The 23,556-nt window shown below is 38.9% G+C and overlaps 2 protein-coding genes across 3 annotated transcripts; one reads left to right on the top strand and one right to left on the bottom strand.

Annotated features, from left to right (window-relative positions):
- Nucleotides 1-387: 387 nt before the first annotated feature.
- Nucleotides 388-6,990, bottom strand: pbld (phenazine biosynthesis like protein domain containing; the record flags this gene model as incomplete). Its single annotated transcript, XM_084055161.1, has 10 exons — nucleotides 388-500; nucleotides 787-849; nucleotides 926-1,009; nucleotides 1,691-1,782; nucleotides 1,932-2,020; nucleotides 2,470-2,499; nucleotides 3,573-3,685; nucleotides 4,718-4,809; nucleotides 6,424-6,530; nucleotides 6,907-6,990. The coding sequence occupies 10 exons, from the start codon at nucleotides 6,988-6,990 to the stop codon at nucleotides 388-390; spliced, it is 867 nt and encodes a 288-aa protein (XP_083911287.1).
- Nucleotides 6,991-8,563: 1,573 nt separating this feature from the next.
- Nucleotides 8,564-21,635, top strand: hnrnph3 (heterogeneous nuclear ribonucleoprotein H3 (2H9)). Of its 2 annotated transcripts, none has more exons than XM_084059823.1 (11): nucleotides 8,564-8,651; nucleotides 9,586-9,678; nucleotides 10,715-10,870; nucleotides 12,747-12,890; nucleotides 14,472-14,610; nucleotides 15,760-15,962; nucleotides 16,674-16,772; nucleotides 16,978-17,093; nucleotides 17,848-17,983; nucleotides 19,008-19,064; nucleotides 19,964-21,635. In XM_084059823.1, exons 2-11 carry the CDS (start codon nucleotides 9,591-9,593, stop codon nucleotides 20,050-20,052), a joined length of 1,227 nt encoding a protein of 408 aa, XP_083915949.1. In that variant the 5' UTR covers nucleotides 8,564-8,651; nucleotides 9,586-9,590; the 3' UTR covers nucleotides 20,053-21,635. The 2 variants fall into 2 exon arrangements, with proteins under 2 accessions (XP_083915949.1, XP_083915950.1); XM_084059824.1 differs by having other exon boundaries at nucleotides 8,592-8,719.
- Nucleotides 21,636-23,556: the final 1,921 nt, after the last annotated feature.

The following is a 23,556-nucleotide window of genomic DNA, read 5'->3' as shown; positions in this document are numbered from 1 at the left end:
ACCCCTCAACCTACTCTATGTGGGTGGGTTTGCAGAGTAGTCATTTCATGAAAAACTAGAGGGTGGCAAACAAGTGTCAACTTAAGCCCAATTTCAAAAATAGCCGATCTACAGTAGATGGGGTATTTTTGCAAAAGGAAAAATTAAACGTTTTTTTTAAATAAATGTTTCGCCTGTAATGACATGCCTAAAATAGGAAAGCCAGTTTTAAAGTTATTAATCAATTAATGAATGTATGGTTGCAGAAAGAAAACATGTCTAAGTGTCCATTTAAAATTAATTTGCAACATTCAGAGGACCTACATTTGAAGGTTAAATGCAAAAGCTAGGGAGATGCAACAATTGCCATCCCCTGGAACCCCAAATGACACCCCTGTGGGTGTGTGTCTATATTGTGATTGTCCCTCGCATCATGGTGACAGTCTGTCCAGCTATGTTGATTCTCCCGTCGTCCCTTACTTCGAGTTCCAGCTCCCCACCTCGACTGGAGCACTGGAAGGCTACACACACACACACACACACACACACAATTGTTGATTATATATTTAGTTACGAATAAGCTATTGTGGAGGAAATCAATAACAACCATCAGCTAAACAAGATGTCAAATTATGATAAAGTCTGTATTCTGCTGGCAAATATTTAGAAATTCTAATCAACTTTTAATTTGTCAGGAAATATATAAATGCCTAAAATGCTATGGTTATTTAAATGTTCAGCGCAGCCTCTATGACCATGAACGGTCTAGTTATATTGATAAAATTAATGAAATGTGATTTTAATTACCCAGCATCCTCTTCTTCCCTAGTTTCTCTGACCAATAGCTACCTAGGACAGTATGGGCAGAACCTACAAAGACAAAGGGTTAAGCAAGGGTTAAGATTGTGAGTGAGTGCGCTTGTGTGCGTGCGTGAGTGTGTCCTACCAGTGACGGGATCCTCTGGGATTCCATTCCAAGGAGAAAAGAATCTGGAATAGAAGTCGTAGCCTGGCTGGCAGTCTGGGGCTCCTAGACAAAGAAGGAGAGAGAGATGGATAGATTGACAAATGGATGGAGGCTCTGCCTCTACGCCGTGATTCTACACACTACAGGAGAAGCCACTGAATCAGCTACATGAGGAACATGATATCCTTTGATATGACATATTAATGGCTTTAATTTAAGATGACATGTTTGTTTACATTTTCTCCTAAATCATTAAAATGCTACTGAACTTCCTTGAATAATTGAGTCAAGTCACTAAATATAATAGTGCAGTTATGTTCAGCTTTAAAATGCATTAAAACAATGATTGATAACAAGCAAGTATGTCCCTGCAAGTACATTTTTGTACCATATTGAAATGAATGGATTTCTAATGGCTTGCACTGAATTTTAACAACGATATAGTCCGGAAAATGGTCAGCAGTAATGTCAAGTATACTGTGAGTTGTAGTCAATGGGCTAAACAACTTTTAACACATTGAGCAATTAAATTCCTCTTACATCTGCAAACTTAATGCAGTGCACTACGCTTTGATGTAATTGTTATTATTCATGTTATTACTAGTACCACTGTCTCTATGGTACTCTATGGTTCTCTAACTGGTACAGTTACATTACTATTACTGGCTATTACCTATTTTATTTATTTATTTTCTAACCGTGAACAACTTGAATACTAAATCTATACTTCTGGTTCTGGCCTACCTATCATGGTGAGGATGACTCCCTTTACTTTGCCGGTCCTTTCACTGGCCATAACAGCAGCAGAGTCCACCTTCAGGTTGGTAAGAACCGATCTGGAAAAAAACACAGACACAAACCCAGAGAGAGAAACGCAGAGAAATACTGTATGTGAAAGCTAGGCATGATGATGTAGTGACTTGAATGCTTTGAATCTGTGAGGTAGTCAAAGGGTCAGTGTGTTTGTGTGTGTAATTGACCAAACCTGTCACAGGTGTCAGACAGGCGAACCAGTAGTTTCTTAGTTTTGCCACACAGGTACACATCCTGGACAGGGATGTCCCCCACTGCTGCCTGAACACGCACGCACGCACGCACGCACGCACGCACACACGCACACACACACACACACACACACACACACACACACACACACACACACACACACACACACACACACACACACACACACACACACACACACACACACACACACACGCAAGTATAACCAGAAGCCAGATGAACACAAAAAGAGAGTGAGGTGGGATTTTAATGTGTTGTTCCCAAACTTTCAGCTTGAGAGACCCAATAGACCCAAACTTACAAAAGTGCATGAATTAATTAATAACTTTATTATTATAATTATTATTTCAAACATTTATAAAATACAAATTCTACAAGCTCAAAGCGTGTCACATCGCAACCCATAAAAACTGGTCAGATACCGAAAATGGGTCATGACCCTACAGTATGTTTGGGAAACACAGCTGTGTAATGTGAGTAAAGTACTTGTCTTACTCTACCTTGATGACATCTCTGAACTCATTGGCATCCTGAGGGGAAAGGATCAGTATAAACATGCTGTCAGTGACACATTGTTACATTCCATTTTAAAGAAAAAATAAATTATTTCTTTTTTTTTTATACCAAAAACAACAATAACAGGTTATTCACCAGCGTCATTATAGAGATTTTGGACACAGAGACACTGCTGGACACACACACACACACACACACACACACACACACACACACACACACACACACACACACACACACACACACACACACACACACACACACACACACACACACACACACACACACACACACACAAAATTCAAAACATTGCAAAAATAGCAGATGTATAAGCTCAGTTGTTTTTGCTATTCATCGTACAACAAGGTATATAAGGCATTAGTGGTTATGACACATCATAGCCCAATGAATAATGAACTAATGACCACAGAGCTGTCATTTTGTTTTTACTTCATACTCATGTCAACATGGTCTTTTGGATTTTAAATTATTACACGATAACTTACAGAAGAGTGAGCCAGTACCTACAGTACCGTAGTAGGTCATTCCTGCAAGTTGAACCAGGAAGTAGCTCTGAAACCCATTCATGATTTGTGGCATTTCGTTCAAAACGAGCCACTCCCGCAAACTTTGGAAGCCAATCTTAGCCAATCAAGATGGAATATGAAAAATTTGACAGATCTTGATCACATGACTCTAGAGATAATGTGTACCGATTTGCGTCATGTTTAGACAAAATCTGTAGGAATAATATCAAATATGGAGGTGCTATAAAAGGCCGATGTGATTGTAATAATTGGGTTCAATTGGATTTTTTAAATCTTTCAGAAGCTTGGGTTCCATGGCCCCAATAGATGCCATCATCACGTATTAGCATAACCAATAGACATGATGGCAAATGCTATGAAAATGAGACCCAGGTCGTAAATTAATATATAAGCAGTCTGTAACTTTAATACTGATGCATAAAATATGCTGGCCATGGGACTTCTACCATGGCTACAAGGGTATATTCGATGCCAATAGCACTGTGTGTTTTATACAGTATCCGTGTGGGATTGGTTGTGTTTGGAATTGTCTCTCTTACCTCCCTTGTGGGTGGGTAGAGAGGGAAGTCCATAAGAAAGCGTTCAGCTCCCTGCTGGATGACACACAACTCACCACTCTTTGTCTCAAACACCAGTTTGGAGTTGACATTTTCTGACAAAATAAGATTTTTATAATTATGATAAGATTGTTATTTTTTAATTTAATCTAATTTAGTCATTTAAACTATTTACAAATACAGCCGTTCTTTGGAACCTGAGAACCAGCTTCAGCTCTACGCGGTAAAATCCCCAGTGTTCATTTATTTGGTTACATTTGTAAACTCTCAGAGATAAATGAACACTGAGGAATTTACTGTATAAGGCCAGTGCCTCAGTCAAGGCAGCTGGCAGGAGGATGTTCTTAACATACATTGTCGGGCAAAAACCTTGTATCTCCATATTTCAACATTATAGTTTTCTTTTTTGTAATTTAATGCCCTACTTTGTCACAGTGTCACACAAAAGTAGCAAAAACAGACGATCTACAAGCTCACAACATATCGCATCCCAATTCACAATGCGTTGTGAACTTGTAAATCGGCTATAGGATCCATTGGAACAGGTTTTTTCTTTTACATTTCCTGAAAATTAAAAAGGTTCTTAACAAGGTTTCCACCCGACAGCAACGATGTGGTTTGGTGTGGGATGCAAACTCCACACAAAAAGCCCCAGTCTGCGTTGAACCCACGACCCTCATGCTGTGAGGCAGCGGTGCCAAACATTGATCCACAAGGTCACCTTTGCATTATGTAAGTACATATGCAAATACCAAACACATAGACAAATACTGTATAGGCTATGCTGACAGACAAACCTAAGATTCATCTGTTGAACATTTACATTTACATATGATGTTTAATACAATTGATTGGAGTGTGTGTGTGTGTGTGTGTGTGTGTGTGTGTGTGTGTGTGTGTGTGTGTGTGTGTGTGTGTGTGTGTGTGTGTGTGTGTGTGTGTGTGTGTGTGTGTGTGTGTGTGTGTGTTTGTGTGTGTTTGTTTGTGTGTGCGCGTGCGTGCGTGTGTGTGCATGTGCATGTGCGTGTGCGTGTGCGTGTGCGTGTGCGTGTGCGTGTGCGTGTGCGTGTGCGTGTGCGTGTGCGTGTGCGTGTGCGTGTGTGTGTGTGTGTGTGTGTGTGTCTTACTCTCTTTCTGAAACAGCACTGCTGCAGTAGCCAGGGTGGCGTGACCACACAGATTCACCTCATTAGTCGGCGTGAACCACCGGAGTCGGAACCTATGTCCTGTGAACCAACCCCTTTTTAGAAAACAACTTCTGACATATCACTGTAAGAGCCAACAACTGTATTTAGAATTCATTACATTGTTACATGTTATAATAATAATACCCATCTCTGGCTTTCTCAGGTGCTCCCCTGACTACCTGCAAAATCATCCATTATAATAAGGTTAAAAAAAAGAGTTGAACATTTTCACTAGAGTAAGAAAGGACCAAATCTCTTGAATGCTGCCTTCAAGTAGGCCTACGGCATGGAGACGGGGCATTTGCGTTTTTTTCCACCATAATAAATGCTGCATCCATGGTCTGGAGAGGGCAAAAGGGCAGGGGGCTTGAGCCCCCTTTCATGTCTATGTGTGCACGTGCCTGGTCAGGTCCCACTGTGTTTACAACAATGCTCTTCCCAGCTGGGTGTTACATTGTTACATTGTTACCTGCCACAATGCTGAGAATGTTTGTTTTTGTTTCTTTTAGTCTAGCCTGCTATTACCTATAACACCACTAACCCTAACCATTCTCTTACTGTCGTCCATCACATCCTAACTTATTAGATGAGTTAACAAAACACACACACACACGCACGCACGCACAAGCACACGCACACGCACGCACGCACGCACGCACGCACGCACGCACGCACGCACGCACGCGCACGCGCACGCGCACACACACACACACACACACACACACACACACACACACACACACACACACACACACACACACACACACACACACACACACACACAGAGCTTTTATCAATAGGCCTACCGAAAGGGAAATGTGTTTATCTACATCTGTAAAACAGTAGCCTGACTTGTCTTATGAGTCACATAAAGTTAGCCTCCATGTCCAGATAAGTTATATTATGTATCCTAGTAGTCCATATTTTGTATTTTGCAATGTTTATCGTGATTCTGGTTCATATTCTCATATTCACTTATCTGACTGTTGATGACAGATGATTATACTGATTATAACCTAATAATTACACACTGACCACTTGCATTATGATGATGGTGACAATAAAATACAAGCAATGGGTGGTTTGTAACCAGGTGTGATTGTGGAGATGCAGAAAAAGTGGACACATTGAATTGTTTGCATTACAGAATAGAGTTCTGTAACGTATTGTGTCTGATGATAAAATCTGTCTCATATACATTAGTTTAATCTCTTATATCCATATAACCCATCTATACAGCAATAGGCCTGTTACAATTATCACATAATCCATCGTCTAATCGCAATTATTTTGCATAATCGTCATAATCGTAAAACATTTTTAAAGCAGAAATAGCAGATCTACAAGCTTACAATGTGAGTTGTAAGCTTGTAGATCAGCTATTTCTGCTACCTTTAAAACAAATTTAAAGTATAAGATTATTAAATCTCGTAAGTCAGTCATTTATTTGTAAACCTATTTAAGTTATGTATCATATGAGTTTTAATTACAAAACCTAAAAGGCAAACAGAAATTATTATTTTTATGTTCCGATGTTCAATGCCAAAAACACAATTAAATCGTTAATCGCAATTATTTGTATGACAATTAATCGACAACTTGAATGTTGTAATCGTGACAGCCCTATACAGCAATGATATCAGAACAACTGACCTGTAGTAAAGTTATCAGAGGGGTTGAGTTTGATAATAAAAGCTGTCTCGGACAGGTTCATCTCTGCTGCTATCTTCTGATACAACTCATCAGACAGTTCCTGGTAAAAAACAGACATCATTTTGCATAATTATCATAATTGTCATATATTCAAAAATACATTAGGTCTGTAAAAATGTTGTCTTGACTTGATCTTTCCCACAGACTCAACAATTCCTTTGTTCAAAACCCATACCTCATGCCATAAGGTATGGCATAAGGTGTAGAGCAAATAGATCCATACCATAAATATTATGGTATGGGCTTTTTGTGTTGTACTTTTAACAATCATTGTAAATCGTACCTCTGTACTAATTGCAAACTGTTAATAAAGTATTCAATCAATCAATCAAAACATCTTCAGCTGTCTGTGATATTCAACAACAGATAACCTATACATGTGTTTCCAATACTTAAAATATGTCAAATATACTCACATGCATAAGTGGACAAATTGCTGCTGGGTTTCCTCTGAATGGTAAGTTGGTGAAAGCATCAACAACATAAACAGGAATCTCCATTGTGAAATGCAAATTAATTTGAAAGCAGTTTGGATGACTTTCTTTTTCTGTTCTTTAATTTTTTTCGTTACACCAGCTAGCTCACTGCTGAATGGACTTTACACCCAGTAGCACCCAGCTGCACTGGCCCAGCTCCAACAATCCAATAGATAGAGCCCACCAGTAGCAATGCACCACCACACACCAGGCTTTCCAGGCAGTACCTGAAAGCCTCCAGATCTCCATTCCATTTTAACCTATGTGCCATCCGGTCTAGAGAGCCCGCCTACTCCAATAATACTGTATCCCAGAGGGGTGTGTGTGTGTGTGTGTGTGTGTGTGTGTGTGTGTGTGTGTGTGTGTGTGTGTGTGTGTGTGTGTGTGTGTGTGTGTGTGTGTGTGTGTGTGTGTGTTTGTACCAATTGTATTGGACATATGTAAATGTTCAACAGATGTGTCAGTGATGGAAGAAGTGCTCACATGTTTTACTTTAGTGAATAGTGACATGACAGACAATGACCAATGACAGACAATGTAGAAATACCCTGTCACAAGTAAAAGTATGGTATTCAGAATTTACTTTAGAAGTACAAAAGTATTGGCATCAAAATATACTTAAAGTACCAAGAGTACTTAAGTAAGCAGAATGTCCCATTTCAAGTTTTCAAAATGTATAACAATCTTTTGAAAATAGCAGATCTACAAGCTCAACACGTTGCAATGGCGCGTTGTGAGCTTGTAGATTGGCTATTTTCAAATATATAGAGCTTAAGTGGTTAATGTATGTTTAGGAATAAAAATCTAAATCCAAAAAGTAACTAGTATAACTAGTTTTCAAATAATTGTAGTGGAGTAAAAGTACAATATTTTCCTCAGAGATGTAGTGGAGTAGAACAGGGGTCCTCAACAGGGGGTCCGGGACAGAGAGGTAAAGTTTGTTGTTTACCCAGGGTGTCGGACTAAGTACGAAACTTGTTTCCAGCCGGACCCTGCATGGAAGCCTTGCTCAAGGGCTGTTCAGCAGTGATTCATGATTGATGTGATGAATTGGGGAATCGAACTAGGGACCTTCCGGTATCAAGGCCGCCCCTCTAACCACTAGGCCACCGCTGCCACCATAATATACCGCTGCTGGTATAATATAGGTCCGGGACCCCTAGGGGGTCCTCAGAGCTACTATAGGGGGTCCGCCAAATCTTTGTGTGATAGTATTTAGTTTCTTTTTTACATTAACCACTTTAACCCTAGAATTCCTTTTCTGAGGGGAACATTAACCGAAAATAGCAGATCTGCAGAGAGCTTAATCGGCTATTTTTGGCAAAGAGGCTATAGGTGTAGAGGGAAAAAAAGAGCAGACTAAAGTAAAAAAGACACTAATCTGAAACACAATTTTATACAATATCATTTTATACAATATAGAGTAGGGGGTCCCTGCTTCATCTGTCTCTCAGCTTGGGGGTCCTTGGCCTGGAAAGTGTTTCCGTATCCGCCGGTTCTCTCCAGTCTAGACAGGCGGATATGCAGACCACACGTTCCTGCGATCACCACGCCCCCTGGAGGAAGCGTCATCTCGCGACATCATACCTGAGCGACGGGCAGCTGACTGTGTTGTGTTGCTGCGTGTTGGTGTGTTGAGGCTCTAGAGAGAGACCCGGGACGACGAGGAGAGGATAAGAAGAGAAGTGAGACACCATCTACCTTTATTTATATATGACAGTTGACATATCTTTCCACGCCTGAGTGTCCGCAGGTATAGATACCGCTGCTGTTCTGAGAGGACAGGGAACTAACTAAGTGTCCCTTGTTAAATGTATAGGCCTTGGCTTGTTGCGTCGCCTCTTGACCGATGTGTGTGTCCTACAGCCGTTAGATAAGATACTAGAGCAGCTAATGTTAGCCTACCGGGGATAACAGTGGCAAACTAACAGAGTCAAGCCAACCAACTTGTTTGCTAACGTTGGATTATTTAGCATTGTGGCTAACGATACTTCCTTAGCAGTGAAGACAGACAGACAGCTGTTTACGTCTGTCTGTCTGTCTGTCTGTCTGTCTGTCTGTCTGTCTGACTGACTGACTGACTGACTGACTGACTGAGTTTGAATACAATCATTCATGTTGGATGAGAAGTGGGGAGTTGTCTGTCTGTCTGGCTTGTATCAGTTGGTAACTTGGTAATGTCACAGTAGAATGGAACATAAACCATGCAAGCAGAAAAAAGCATGTGGAATTGTGGATTTAATCGAAATAGTCAATCGTATTTGAATTATTTCACTGTATGGTTGCACTGTTGTATGCTTATGTATGAGAGCAGTAACTGTCAGCCAAAATGTACCTTTGTGAAGAAAAAGAGAGTCTTAAAGTTTACACTATAATGTAGCCTTGACACAAGACTGTCATATTATTTATATGACCGTCTTGGTGATCCAAGGCTACACTATAATGATGAAGACCTGTGGAACCCAAAAGCACGAGTATTTGTTGGTTCTAACCCTACCAGGAAGTAAGTGGTAGCGTATGATTTGACCGAATGGGCTGTAAATAGATATCAGTGAATCTATTGTTGGAATTCATGACAGTAGTTGTGTTTTTGCTAATGTGTTTTGCTCCCTGTGGCAGGGAGGATGTCTTTGAATGACGAGGGTTATGTGGTGAGGATCAGAGGACTACCCTGGTCCTGCACCCAGGAAGAGGTGGCCAGCTTCTTCTCTGGTTAGCGCGCACACACACACCCACACACACACACACACACACACACACACACACACACACACACACACACACACACACACACACACACACACACACGAACATGACGGCTTTGGAAGGAGAAAGGCATTTGCCGAATTGCAGCTGGGGTTTATTATGCTATGATGCTTTTATCTGGCACTGTTTGGCACGTTCCTATTGGTCAACATGTGCTTAATTGGTGTGAAACACTGCATTTCAACATACAGAGAAGAGACAATTTGCCACTTACCGCATTGGTTTGAAATTGTTGACACTGTAACCGACAATGCGCCCGATGCTCGTCTTATGATTGCTGCAGAAACACAAACAACAAAATAAGCTGCAGTATGTGTGAATTCCCCCGAACTCCCGGCTTTCAATGTGAGCGACAATTGAAAGGAGGGACGGCGGAGACGGCAGCAAGAAAACATTTAATTTCTTTATTTAGATAGGAGAGTGTAGAGAGACAGGAAACCGAGAGAGAGGGGGAGACAAACAAGACAGGAGTTGGATTAAAACTCGGGTCATCGCAACTCAAAAAGGAGTAATATGGTCAGTGTGCTAAATAGCAGAGCCACCAGGCACCCAAGGAAAGACAACTTGTCATTGTTGATTAGAATTGACAAAGAGACATGGAGAGACGGGTTTGTGTTTTCAATTGGCTGAATATAGATGTGCATAGTTAAACAAACTTAAAAACCAGCGCACTGAAAATCTGACACACACTCTACGTCTAGCTGTTGTGCAATTAACCCCTGATAATGACATAAAAGTGTAGTCCTTGAATATAAAATGTAAACTCAGAAAATAAAGCTGTCTTATATTTGGGACAATACAGCATCTCTAAAATGCCATACACCGGACCACAATGAGTTTAATTTTAAACCAGCTATCATTGGATTAGAATAGGTATCACTTATCGGTTTGGAATTGTCATTTTGGAACAGTTGTCATCTTTTAGTAGACTATTATGTATTCTGATGAGGCCTAACCCGTATGTGTTGTGTGTTTTGTGCAGACTGTGACATCGTGGGAAACGTAAACGGTGTGTGTTTCACCTTCTCAAAAGAGGGCCGGCCCAGTGGAGAGGCCTTTGTTGAGCTGAAAACAGCAGAAGACTTCAAGAATGCCATTGCTAAGGACCGCAAATACATGGGACATCGATACATAGAAGGTATTGGTTATCATGATTATCAAACCTGCTTGGCTTTAGTGAGCAGTAGCAATGGAACGGCATGTTGGATAATGTTTTCCTTATTGTATAATTGCTTCTGTATAACATGAAACAAAATATTTATAAGGTTTGAATTGGCTTTATTCTATTTCTTATAACCTTAAATATTCATGAACTGTAATTCATTTTGTATTTGTCAATCAGGAAAAAAACAGGAATGACAACACAACAATCAAGCGGGCTTGTTGTAACTTGTCCTTTATTTACCAAAGTATTGGTACACTCTTACACACTTTGATCTCAAACATCCAGGCCTTGCCAGCACAGACACAACTGTACAGTGTAAACGTAAAAACATTGTGTGTGTGTGCGTGTGTGACTCAGCATTCATGTCAAACCTCAAGAGAATTTATAAGCTGCAAGTTGTTCTTTGCAAATTATTGTCATTCCATTAATGTTTTGTTTGTGAGAGTGAGCTTGTTTTATTTCTTGCTCCTTTGCTGATTTAATCTGTTTGGATTTTTATGCTCTCGAGGGTGTTGGTGTCACTTATGTGTGTTGTATAGGGCTGACTCTGTCGACTGCATACATGTTAGCGTGCTTCTCTGCTTTGGCCCACTTTGGCCCACGCTGAATTGCCAGAACACGAACAGGCTAAAGTTCAGTTGTCGAGTACCATAATCTCATAACCAAACCAGAAGGTGTTTGTGGTAGTCTGGTGGTCTGCTCAAGTCAGCATTATTGTAATCATCAGCAGCCTCAAATCCAACATCAGTAGAGAGAGTTTAAAAGTAGGAAATCATCCATAAAGAACATAAGTTGACTGAAGAGAGAACTGAATGTACTATCTTGTCTCGTCACCACACACAAACACAGCCAAAGGGAGGGACAAAGACGGCATGCTATCAGCATGTAATGATTAACACATAGACCCACCAGGCTTGACAGATAAAATGATAAAAGTGGGTAAAAGCTGAGTATGACGGTTAGAGCTGTCACAATTACAAATTTAAGTTGACGATTAATTGGCGACCAGTTAATATTGTTTTGGGGCCTTTTTTAACCAGTGTTAGGTTAGCTCATCCATCCCTACTAGCTAACGGTATCTTCCATGCCAGTTTAACAGTGCCCACTACCCCACCCACCCCCCTTCTGTCAACAAAGGAAATTCTTGGGCTAGGACAGTGTAGAAGCTATTCATTCATGGTTTGTTGTTGGCATGTTATTTTGAAATACCTCGTGTAAACACTTGGTGGCGGGCATTAGATAGACACAACACAGGCTGCCTACTATACAGGGAGCACAGGTGCACAGGTGCAGTAATTAGTGTGGGCACAGGCAGAGGGGAGCACACACTGTTCTTACCAGACACTACAAAACAAAGACAGAAAGACAAGAAACAACAAACCCAGGGAGAGAGACTACAAAGGTTCACTGAGTGATTATTAGGTTATTTTTGCTGTATAAAGTGCAGTACTTCAATAAGTTAACAACTACGGAAATATCGATTGGACATATTTTGTTTGTATCTTCGGAGGAACACTCCATTTCCTTTGTGGACATTGGATTTTGTTCAAAATTGCCGTTACAGACAGCATTCGTGTTAAGAGGATTCGGTTGAAAGCTCGGTGAGATGGAATATGTTTAAATGAACAAGTTACTGCAGCGCTACTTGTATCCTTCAAACCACCGGTGCTCATGGAATGGAATAATATAAAAGAAATGTTAAAGTTATGACCCGAAAGGCATACAAAATAATCCAGGTCCAGGCATTTTTTAAAATGTTTTTCTGGTCATAACATTTCCTTTTTAAATTAAAGTTCAAATATTGTTTTGTGTTTTTGTGTGTGTACATGCACGTTTCTGACTGAATCAGTGTTCAAGTCGAACCGCAGTGAGATGGACTGGGTGCTGAAGCGCAGTGGTCCTGCTGACTATGACGGCTGCAGTGGCTGCATGCTGAGACTCCGAGGCCTACCCTTTGGCTGCAGTAAGGAAGAGATCGTACAATTCTTCTCAGGTACACACACTTTTTTTGTTTTTTGCAATCCTTCTCAGGTATAAACAGGCACGCACACCATATATCCAATGTTAACCACTATTTACATTTAATATGAGTTGAGGATTGTTCCATACATCACGGTAAGGGTGTGTCAAATGACAGCGAGCAGCCATTACAATGATGCACATCTCAATACCTACACAGCAGATGTGTTCGTCCACATGAGCCATTAGATCACCGCATCATCAATGGTCACAATAGCCTAGAGTTTACACTCCATGCCAAAGCTATACTTTTTACAGTTGACACATAGTGAAAGATTTGACTTAAAAAGGAGAACCACAAATAGACGCATTCTGTAGTTTACTGCCAGTTAATATAATGTAAACTATCCATGATGTTATTATATTGTTATTTGTTTAAAATGTCTATCTGTAGACACTTGTGTAAAGTTGATGTTGTTTTAATGTCAGACAGGGTTCCTGACTCTTATCCATCTTTTGCACGTGATGTGCAAATATGGTCTTGGAAATTTCTATGTAGGTCAATGAGAAGTTTTGAAATAATTGGAATTTTGTTAATGGAAAAAGAGTAGGAACCCTGGCCCTGTTGTCAATGTTAACTGTATTATGACTGTTATACAGGTATGTTTAATAGTATCTATAAATAATCCATATTGACCTGTTACCATCCTTGCCCATAGCAGTTGTGTATATTGCCTCAACATGCTTTTAATGTATCAAGGCCTTAACATGTTTGTTGTTCATATGTTCACTTAGTATATGTTTACCATGTGTTGTTTATTATGTCATTGTCATGATTTCTGAATATGATCTTACTATGTTATGTTGGCATCATGCCATTTTATTGTTTAGCTTGTTATTCTGACCTAGACAGCGTGTACTAATTGAATGGGGAATTTAGAAGGGGTTGGGTCGGGTGGGGCCGGTTCACGAGGGAGTGGTCCCAGGACACTGATCTGGGTTCAGCTGTTTCTGCTGCCTGACAGCCTCAAAATTGACCAGGAGAGCCAACAACACAGAATTGTAATGGATAGAAACGGCAGCCATTTTCAGATACCCTAGATGTGTCTTGACTGATGAGGCTTTGGTTATGTTGTAATGAGAATAAGCATTAGTGAGTTCAGTTGAGACCCTGAAGTGTTAATGTTCTACTACCACAATAAAGGCATCATCACCTTTTATTTGTGTTTTATTACAACTTTCTTCATGCACTATTAATGCATGGGACACTGGTGCTCATTTCCATGACAACACTAATACGTGTACACCAAAGAAGACCACTGACCAAACAGGAAGTGTTCTTTCTGTCCATTCTTACTCTATGGCTGATGTTGACTCCAGACCAGTGTTTATTTCTGGCACCACTTCCCCACATGGTACCTTTGCAACTGTAACTGCTAGATGCCCCCTTTTAATCCAGTTTAATTAGTTAACACAGATCTTATTTGTTAGCTGCTGTTTTCTAATTATATTGCTATTCTAAGTTCCAGTGAATCGGTGGGTGTTGTCCTACCTACCTACCTACCTACCTACCTACCTACCTATCGATCTATGTATTTGTGTGCTTGGGTTGAAGGGTTGAGAATCGTGCCAAATGGGATTACTCTGCCAGTGGACTACCAGGGGAGGAGCACAGGGGAAGCCTTCGTGCAGTTTGCCTCAAAGGAGATAGCAGAAAAGGCTCTGGGGAAACACAAGGAAAGAATAGGGCACAGGTGGGACAGAGGGGAAAGGGATGGAATGGGTTGGGTTGGTTTCTATTATAGTAAGTGTGTGGGTCACATTGTATTATGGTGAAATTGACAGGATGGGTTATTTCATGAATATTTATTTTTAAATTAATTGTAATAATTACAGTAAAATAACATTTTTAATCAATTGTAGTTTCTATGTTATTGTACTGTATATTAGCTAATGGGTGGGTAATATTCTAGTGTCTATACTAAAGTATTAGCGGGATGTGTAATAATAATTTGGATTACGTTAGTTATAGTTACATTTGGGAGGGAATGAGGAGTCATGAATCTCACCTCTTTAATTAAAGGTTGTTAAAGATTGTATTAATTACTGTAACATCATGGGCTGTTTTTATTTAGCATAAATTCTATTGGCAGTCACTATTTAATGGGCTGGGGGTAACTATATGGGTCTAATGGGTAGTTTATGGGTATCTTTCGGTGTTTCTCTACTGTTTATGTAACAGATAAGTCACTGGGAAGTGAGTAAGTTTAGAAATGCAGTAGAAGAGCACAGTTGAGGCAGTCTGTTTTTTTTTCTCCTTTTTTAGAGGAATGTTGTGTTGCCATAATAAGACATTATAATTAATTTCAGACACAAGCCCTCTAAGGAGGCATTTTACTAAGATGTAGTCAGTTACAGCTGGATCGGTATAGATGTAGTAAAAAACCTCCACTACAATGTAAGCCGAGAGCCACTGATAAAGTGTTTGGTAAGGTTTATACTAAGAACTGTTCTTAGTATAACAGTACAACACTATCATCATGGTTAGAATAGTAGGCTACAAATATCTGATAAAAGGTGCAAGTAAGTTACCAGTTAAAAGTAACCAATGGGGCAATATTGTGGAGTGACCTAACTGTTTTTCATGGCCCTGTATATTGAAGCCACTCAGACCATTAGTGTAGAAGACCATTAGGTTAGAGCAAGTTAGTCCTGTTTCAGTAGGATGTTTAGGTCAGTTACCGTATGTCCTGCTGTAGGAAATCATTTAGGCTGTATGTCCTGTGTCTGCTTATGTTCTTTTTGTATAAACTCAAATATCTGTATGTACCATGAGCCAAACTATTTCCACTACATGACCCTTTTTGCTGCCTTCTTTGCCCCATGCACGTCTCCCACTCCAGGTACATAGAGATTTTTAAGAGCAGTCGTAACGAGATCAGGGCGTACTATGAGCTGCCCCGGCGTGGAGTTGGGGGCCAGAGGCCTGGGCCCTACGATAGACCCATGATGGGTGGACCCAGGGGAGGCTTCTTTGGGCCGGGGCCGGGCCGAGGGGGCCCTCTGTTGGACTCCATGAGGAGCGGAGGAGGAGGATATGGAACTGGTAAGAAACAAATTTAAAGTTATAATCTTATAATCTCTCCTGATGTAGAGAGTTAATTGCAATGATGTCCGAACTATAATAAATATGGCAGCGCTTCTAGTGTGCAATCGGGTGTGCCGTCTGCTTCAAATAACTGAATTGACATTGAGTGTCCAACCCGACATCAGGGTCCAACTTTCCCCATGTAAGAGTGGGGACTCAACCATGGACTTATGATAGCCCAGCCAATGAGAGGCTTTCTTGCCTTTTTCTCTGGCTAATCCCGGACATGCTAACTTGTGATTCAGACCCTCTGTCACTGGAACTGATGATGTAAGACACTGGATCTGACCATGTGAGACTAGTTATCTCCTAACCTAATTTTCAGATTGGATGATAACCTGATTTTGATTTTGATTTTGGTGGCCTTTGCTTTACTGCTACCTGTAGGCCAACTCTTTCACTCACTTTAAAGGCACTTTGTAGTTGTTTACCTATGGTACTGTATTTAAATTTAAAGATTTTGCTGTTGTGTACATTACAATATGCGATAACCCATGAATATACAATATATAAGCCTGGGACAACCAAGTCAGTTGACCCACAAAGTCAACCCACTTTGGTCCATTTGGGTGATAGGAAAATAGAGCCCTTATTTGCTATTTGAAAATGTGCTTATAGTATAGTGTTTTGACTACATTTCTCCTTTGTCTTGTTGCCATTGGTGTCTAGGAGGTTATAGCTGCTTTGACAACTACAATGGCTTTAACAATTATTGTTTCGGCAACGGAATGTTTGATGATCGAGTGAGAGGAGAGAGGGGAGGCAGAGGTGAGCTCCATATCAATTTACCTTCTACATGCTCGCACACTATACTGACTGGGTTTAAAACAAAATTTGCAATTGTAGTAATAGTAATTACACCTTTTGGTGGACCAACAGTTAAAGGTTTTTTTACAGCATAAGAATATTTACCGTTTGTTAATGCTCTAAGAAATGCTGTTTGTGTTGTATATGTGCGTGTGTGCGCATGCAGGGATGGGAGGCCATGGCTACGGCGGGGCAAGTGATAGCGGTTCAGGATTCCACAGTGGTCATTTTGTCCATATGAGGGGACTGCCATTCCGTGCCACAGAAGGAGACATTGCTAAAGTAAGAACACCCACATACAGACAACTCAACGCAAGATAATTGTTGCTGCAACTTAGCCACTGGGAAAAACACTTGACCATTAACAGGGATCTCACGTGCCCTGGACAACCGGGAAATGTTGATGCAGCTTTCCATGTTTATAGCACTTCAAAAGAATCTATGACCATAGTCCTTACTTAAAAAATAAACTAAATTCAAATTGAATTCTTTACATTTAATGTTTATCAGGAACACTTCCTTAGATTGCATTCTGTTTGTGTGGACTATCCAGTCTACTGTAGTGTACTGTAGTTTATGCAATAAAGGGGAAGAGGAACATATATTGTTTGACAGTTAGACATGATTGTCACGTGCAAGTTGTCAGCAGAATTTTACTGACTCACAGCAGGACTCACAGTGAAAGCAGGAATTGTTTAAAGGGCCTTAATTTTACTTATCATTTACCTTTCAACTCATATTTTTTGCACTGTCCTCTAAACCATCATAAAATGAATATAATGCAGTATTACCAAATATGAACATCATATATACTGTATATTGATATAGATGTAGGTCACATAAAACCAGCATTTTATGTCCACCTGCCTGTTTTTTGTATTTATGCATGTTGTGTATTCATGTTATTGTGTGCAGTTGTTTGTCAGTTGAACAAATATACAATCAAGTAGAGAGTTAGTTTGTATTTAGCACATGTGCATAACCACGAGAATGTTGGTTGTGTCTGTCTGTGTACATCTGTGCGTCTGTGTTTTAGTTCTTTTCCCCCCTGAGTCCATTGAGGGTTCATATTGATGTGGCGCCCAACGGCAAGTCAACTGGAGAAGCAGACGTGGAGTTCCGTTCCCATGAAGATGCCGTTGCCGCCATGTCAAAGGATAAAAACCACATGCGTAAGTACACTCTCTATCCTCTCCTCTCTATGATGGCACATGATTATGCTTAAAGCATCACCATATCTAGTACCATGTAGGGCTAGGCAATTAACTGGAAATATCGAAACCGATATTTAGAACCAATAACCGACTTATAACTGAATATTAAGTCGGTTATTGGGATCATTCTTTTTTTTCCTTATACATCAACAACATATCAACACACCATTTTTTTTAACCCATTACCATTAACTCATTCACTGCCTGAATTATTGCTGGCCGCGTTTGCCCACTGCCAGAGATTTTTCATTGAAAAAAAAAAGTACTCAGGAGCCGAGATACAGAATTTTTAAGTTAACAAGGAAGTGGATGGGAGTCTAGAGCTTTGAAAAATCATATCTCCTTGGTCTTTGGGTAAAAAAAAAAAAAAAAAAAAAGGATGATAAAATTACGTTTTTTACGTCAGTGGCAGAATTGGTAAACGGGAATAATTACGTTTATTACGTCAGTGGCAGTGAATGAGTTAAGACCGGGAACACATCTGTGTCATTTTGAGAATTCTTTGGCTATTCAAAAAATAGCAGATATACAAGCTCATAGATCTGCTATTTTTTGAAAAATCGTGGAAACTTTGTGCAAATCGAATATATGTTTTAAGACGAACATTTTTAACTCCCGTCTGTGCTTCTGGGGCGTCCCTGGAACAATATATTTTGAGATGGGGGTCCGCGGCCAAATACATATAATTGTGGGTGGTCCTTGACATGGAAAAGTTTGAGAACCACTCATTATAGCGACATACAGTTTTTCAGAAAACTGTTAGGATTTAGAAGACATTTGTAGAATTTCCAGAAGCAAAGTTTTGAGTTACAAATGTTTGCTTTAAATGAATATATATTTAAAGATTTGCACAAATTGTCCACGATTATTGAAAAAATAGCAGATCTGCAAGCTCATAGCTTGCAGATCTGCTATTTTTGAATAGCAATGTAATGTATACAGGAGCTCCAGGCTGTTTGTTTGATCTTTGTCCTCTCCACAGAGCACCGCTACATTGAGCTGTTTCTCAACTCGACATCCAGCGGAGCTGCTGAGATGAGTGAGTAATCAATACTTACTGTTGAGAAAATTTAACAAATACGATTTTAGTAATTGAATAGTCAGTTTAGTAATGCGTAATGTATCTATTTATAATAATGTGCTATTGAGATCTTTGCCTGTTAATGCTGTTTTTGAATGCAGAGTAACCGTTGAGTGATTCCAAAAAGGTTTTTTTTGTTTGGATAATTTATGATTATGAAGCATTCACTGTAATTGACCATACTTTCCCTTATTTAAAAAAAATGTGATAGTCTAAATTACCCACATAGATACATTGAATAATCAAAAAATAGTCAACAGATATGGTATGAAAATAATCGTTAGTAGGGATGCACCGATTGATCGGCCACCCATCTTAAATGTCAAATGTATTAAAAAGGTGACCGGTGATTACCATTCAGATTAACCGATTGTGAAGGCTAATCGTACGACGTGTAAATATTATCTTAATTTCAGAAAGTAATGTGCACAACACAAATACACGTTTGATTATTCTTCAATTCAAAACTGACAGTTGACAGTTGATTGGCACTTGGTGAACAACACTAAATCATCTGAAAAGATAAGAAAGAATTGTGGAATTGTGGAAAAAAAGTAGTAAACTGAAAGTATTTTGCCTTATTGAAAATCTTTTTAAAGCCAGTCAGACAGAGGTAGCTCCTAGTTTATATTCTATATTAACTGCTGAAATTGAGCAAAAACTGACAATGACGGTCCCACTTTCAACCTTGAAAAATTGCTAGTGTACGAAAGAATCCTGGTTTCTCTTTGGTTGAGGTCAATAAAGCACCTAGCTATTATTGCAAATTTTACTGTAGGCTAGAAAGTCCTGGTAAAATGCTATTTTTTATCATTGATTTGTCAAGTTGGTAATCATGCTTTTTCAAAATACCCCAGGTCGTGGTGGTGGTGGTGGTGGTGGTTACTATGGTAACTCAGGAGGAGGTGGAGGCTCACGGGGCAGTGGACTGCGAAATGCATTCTGATTATGTCATCACCCTGTTTCCACCCATCCTGACGTTTGTTTCACGTTTCTTAAAGGCCTCATTTATTCCTCAAGCTGCTCAGAGCATGAGTGCTGATGTGGGAATGTCATCGACGGTGTGTAGAACCAACAGTGAATTGTTTTAGGGGCAGTCATGATACTGAAACTTACCCTTAAAAATATTATACCAGACCAAGCACCATAACACAAAAGAATATTTATCCAAAGAGACAGAATCCCGAGTACAAACTAATAAATTAAGCAGTTCTTTTGGGGATATTCATCCTAGCCCCACAAGCTGTGTTTCTGCATTGAAAATATTGTGATGCTTAAATTACAAGATTTACAGGTAACTGATGTTGTAGACTAGAGCTTGGTATCAGTAATTTGGTAGAATTGAAGTATCATCCAACCTTAATTGTTTTCAAAGAAGAGATGGTCTGTATTATGTTTAAATTATTGTGTTGCGTGCCGAAAATATAAGCTCACAGCGCCTTGTCTATGCAACACGTAAGCTTGTATATCGACTATTTTAATGCGCGACACAGTCGTACAACAAGGTATAACTCTAAGGCTTTCCTGTCCCACAGAACAAGTTCTACCCCTTGTTAAAATGTGTGTTGAAGTTTAGCACTACTACTGTACTTTGTTTAAGCCAACATTATAGCACAATGGAGCAAAACAATCATTTAAAGAATGTATTTCATTACTTATTTGGCTAGAATTACACTTTTGTGGTGACTGCTGTGTGCTTAAGAGAGATTTATCAAGTGTTATATTGGTACATGTTAATGTTTTTAATTTAAGAATAATTACTTTGCAGCAGCAGATGCACCACTGAGGCACAGTTTCATAGCAGGCAGAAATGTATGAGACGCTGGTACTCTTATGCAGCAGAATTGGTCCAAACTTTAATTTTGATTGGCTTAGTGACCTGAAATTGTTACAGAAAATAAGGGCTTGCTGGATCTGAATCCAGTGATGTTTCTTTGGCTTGTGCCTGATTTATACTTTGCGGGGCAATTTCACGCACCATGTGTCACATCGCGTTGTGAGCTTTTAGATCTCCTGTTTTCGATGTGCAACACCAAGTTACTGGTTACCAAGTTTGAATAAGTATGTTCTGGCAATTTCTGTCATTTGGGAAGTAGTGCTGATGCGATCAGCAAAGCCAAAGTCCAAGGTGGTTTCTCAAAGTTAAAGTTAAACTGTTTTACTTTGTGTTTTAGACTTTGTTTTATTATTTGTGTTTACTTATTTGTTGTTATATCTGATGTCACAGTTTTCACTGTGGGAAGTTTGCATATGTCTAGCTGGCTTCAGTTAAATGACCTTTGAATGCAAAATGGCTAAGAGAAAACGACAGTCTCTGATTTGATCCTTAGATTGGCATGCTCTGAAATGCTGGGTAAATGGGTGCCAGTGTGTTTTCTATATGAATGTTTTCACATGTTCATTAAAAACAAAAAGCTGAATATTATTTTCCACTCTCAAAGAGTGGAAATAAAAAATATATATTTGAGCTGTGAAATAGCTTAAGCAGCTGTTGTACATTTTGCCTAATAAATTTTATATTTAATTCTCTTTCTGTGTCCCTGGCTCTCTGTTACAACGCCTTTAGGTTTACATTGTTTTAAAAGCATGTGTCCAGTCCAGTTGTCTTCAGAGGACAAAACAGGCATATACTTTACACATCTATTTCTACATGGTCCCCACTGACTGGAAACTATTTAGTGGCTCATATTAAAATGGTAGCTAGCTGTGATGAGTGTTCTCAGCCTCTTGATATTAGTCAAAGAGGTGCATTGCTGTCATACACATGAGAGTGCTACTTGGAAACTCAGAAGCTAAAAAAGCAGTTGTTTGAAAAAAAACATTTTTTACATTGAGCACAGTCTACTGCAACTGTAATTCAAAATTATCCCCAAAAATTCTGCTTTTCAGATGGCCATGAAATAAAAATTTGGCACACAAGCTGATATTCAAGAATTATACATGTGTTTTGAAGACGATTGGACATTATCTGGGTCAGTGACAATTGGGTTGGCAAGATTTTAAAGGCATGTATCAGGTTAAAATGTACACTTTGTTTGGTTTAATTTAACCACAAAAATTTGAAATATAGAATCCACTTAGGAGTGAATGAAAGTGTTCTAATATACAGGTGCATCTAAAAAAATAAGTAATATCGTGCCAAAGTTAAACTTTTTCCGTAATATAATTTGAAAAGTGAAATTTTCATGTATTCTAGATATATTCTAGATTGTGCATAAAGTGAAATATTTCAAACCTTTTTTTTGTTTTATGAAAAAAATCCAGTATCTCAAAATATTAGAATATTACATGTGTTGATATTTGGGTCGCAGCACAATTTACGGTACACTAATTTGACATAAGCCGTTATTACAAATAATGTGTTTCTTATTAGCAATAATATTTTTTTATTATTAAGAAAGAAACGTTGTTATACCCTTATTTTCCACTATTATCCCTTAATTATGTTCTAATTAGAAATTGAATGAAAAGTAACAAAAGGTGTTATTAGAAATGGTGTTCTCTGCTATTAGACAGAAACAAACACAGTTATACTCTAATTATGGAACATAATTCCTAGAGGCTAACGAAGCCTAATAAGACCTAACAAAGCCTAATAAGACCTAACAAAGCCTAATAAGAACCCCGCAACTACTAACTACACAATGTGATGTTAGGCTACTATTAGTCTACTGTAAGGGTTTCGTTAGAACAAATGTGGGTAGCACTTTACAATAATGACCCGTTATAAAGCATTTATAAACGTTTATAAGTAGTTTGTAGACTATTAACAAATCATTAACAACCTGTTTGTTGACATTCGTAAATGATTACTAAACCTTTATAACTACAGTTACAAATCATTTGTAAAGTATTAGTAAGTAGTGAACTATTCATGAATAAGCCATTTATATACATTTGTAACGACCCATTCTAAAGCATTTATAAACGTTTATAAGCAGTTTGTAGACTATTAACAAATCATTAACAACCTGTTTATTGACATTCGTAAATGATTACTAAAACCTTTATAACTACGGTTACAAATCATCTATAAAGGTATTAGTAACTATTCATGAATAAGCCATGTATAATACATCTGTAAATGATTATTAAATCATTTGTAACTGATGTTACATAATATATACAAGCTATTGGTAGCTTGTTCATGTTTAACATATGCTTTGTTAAACATTCCTAAAGTATCTATAAATCCTTAGTACATGTTATTATGTGCCCTATAGTAAAGTGAAGACAGTTCATCATTTACAACTGTCTGTTAATGTGTTTGTTCATGTTTAACATGCTTTGTAAAACATTCCTAAAATATCTATAAATCCTTTGTACATGTTATTATGTGCCCTACAGTAAAGTGAAGACAGTTCATCATTTATGACTGTCTGTTAATGTGGACTTTCTCCTTACCTGTTGCAAACTACCTGGCTTTCATGAATGCAGACACCAAACAATT

The sequence above is a fragment of the Gymnoscopelus microlampas genome (assembly GCF_963454915.1).
Source record: "Gymnoscopelus microlampas genome assembly, chromosome: 1".
NCBI lineage: Eukaryota > Metazoa > Chordata > Actinopteri > Myctophiformes > Myctophidae > Gymnoscopelus > Gymnoscopelus microlampas.
This window is presented reverse-complemented; position numbering and strand designations above follow the sequence as displayed.

Excerpts from the sequence above, each read along its gene's own strand:
- hnrnph3 (XM_084059823.1), top strand. The coding sequence starts at position 9,591 with ATGTCTTTGAATGACGAGGGTTATGTGGTGAGGATCAGAGGACTACCC. Across the intron at positions 12,891-14,471 it reads GATCGTACAATTCTTCTCAG|GGTTGAGAATCGTGCCAAAT; the intron begins GTACACACACTT and ends CTTGGGTTGAAG. Across the intron at positions 15,963-16,673 it reads AGGAGGAGGATATGGAACTG|GAGGTTATAGCTGCTTTGAC; the intron begins GTAAGAAACAAA and ends ATTGGTGTCTAG.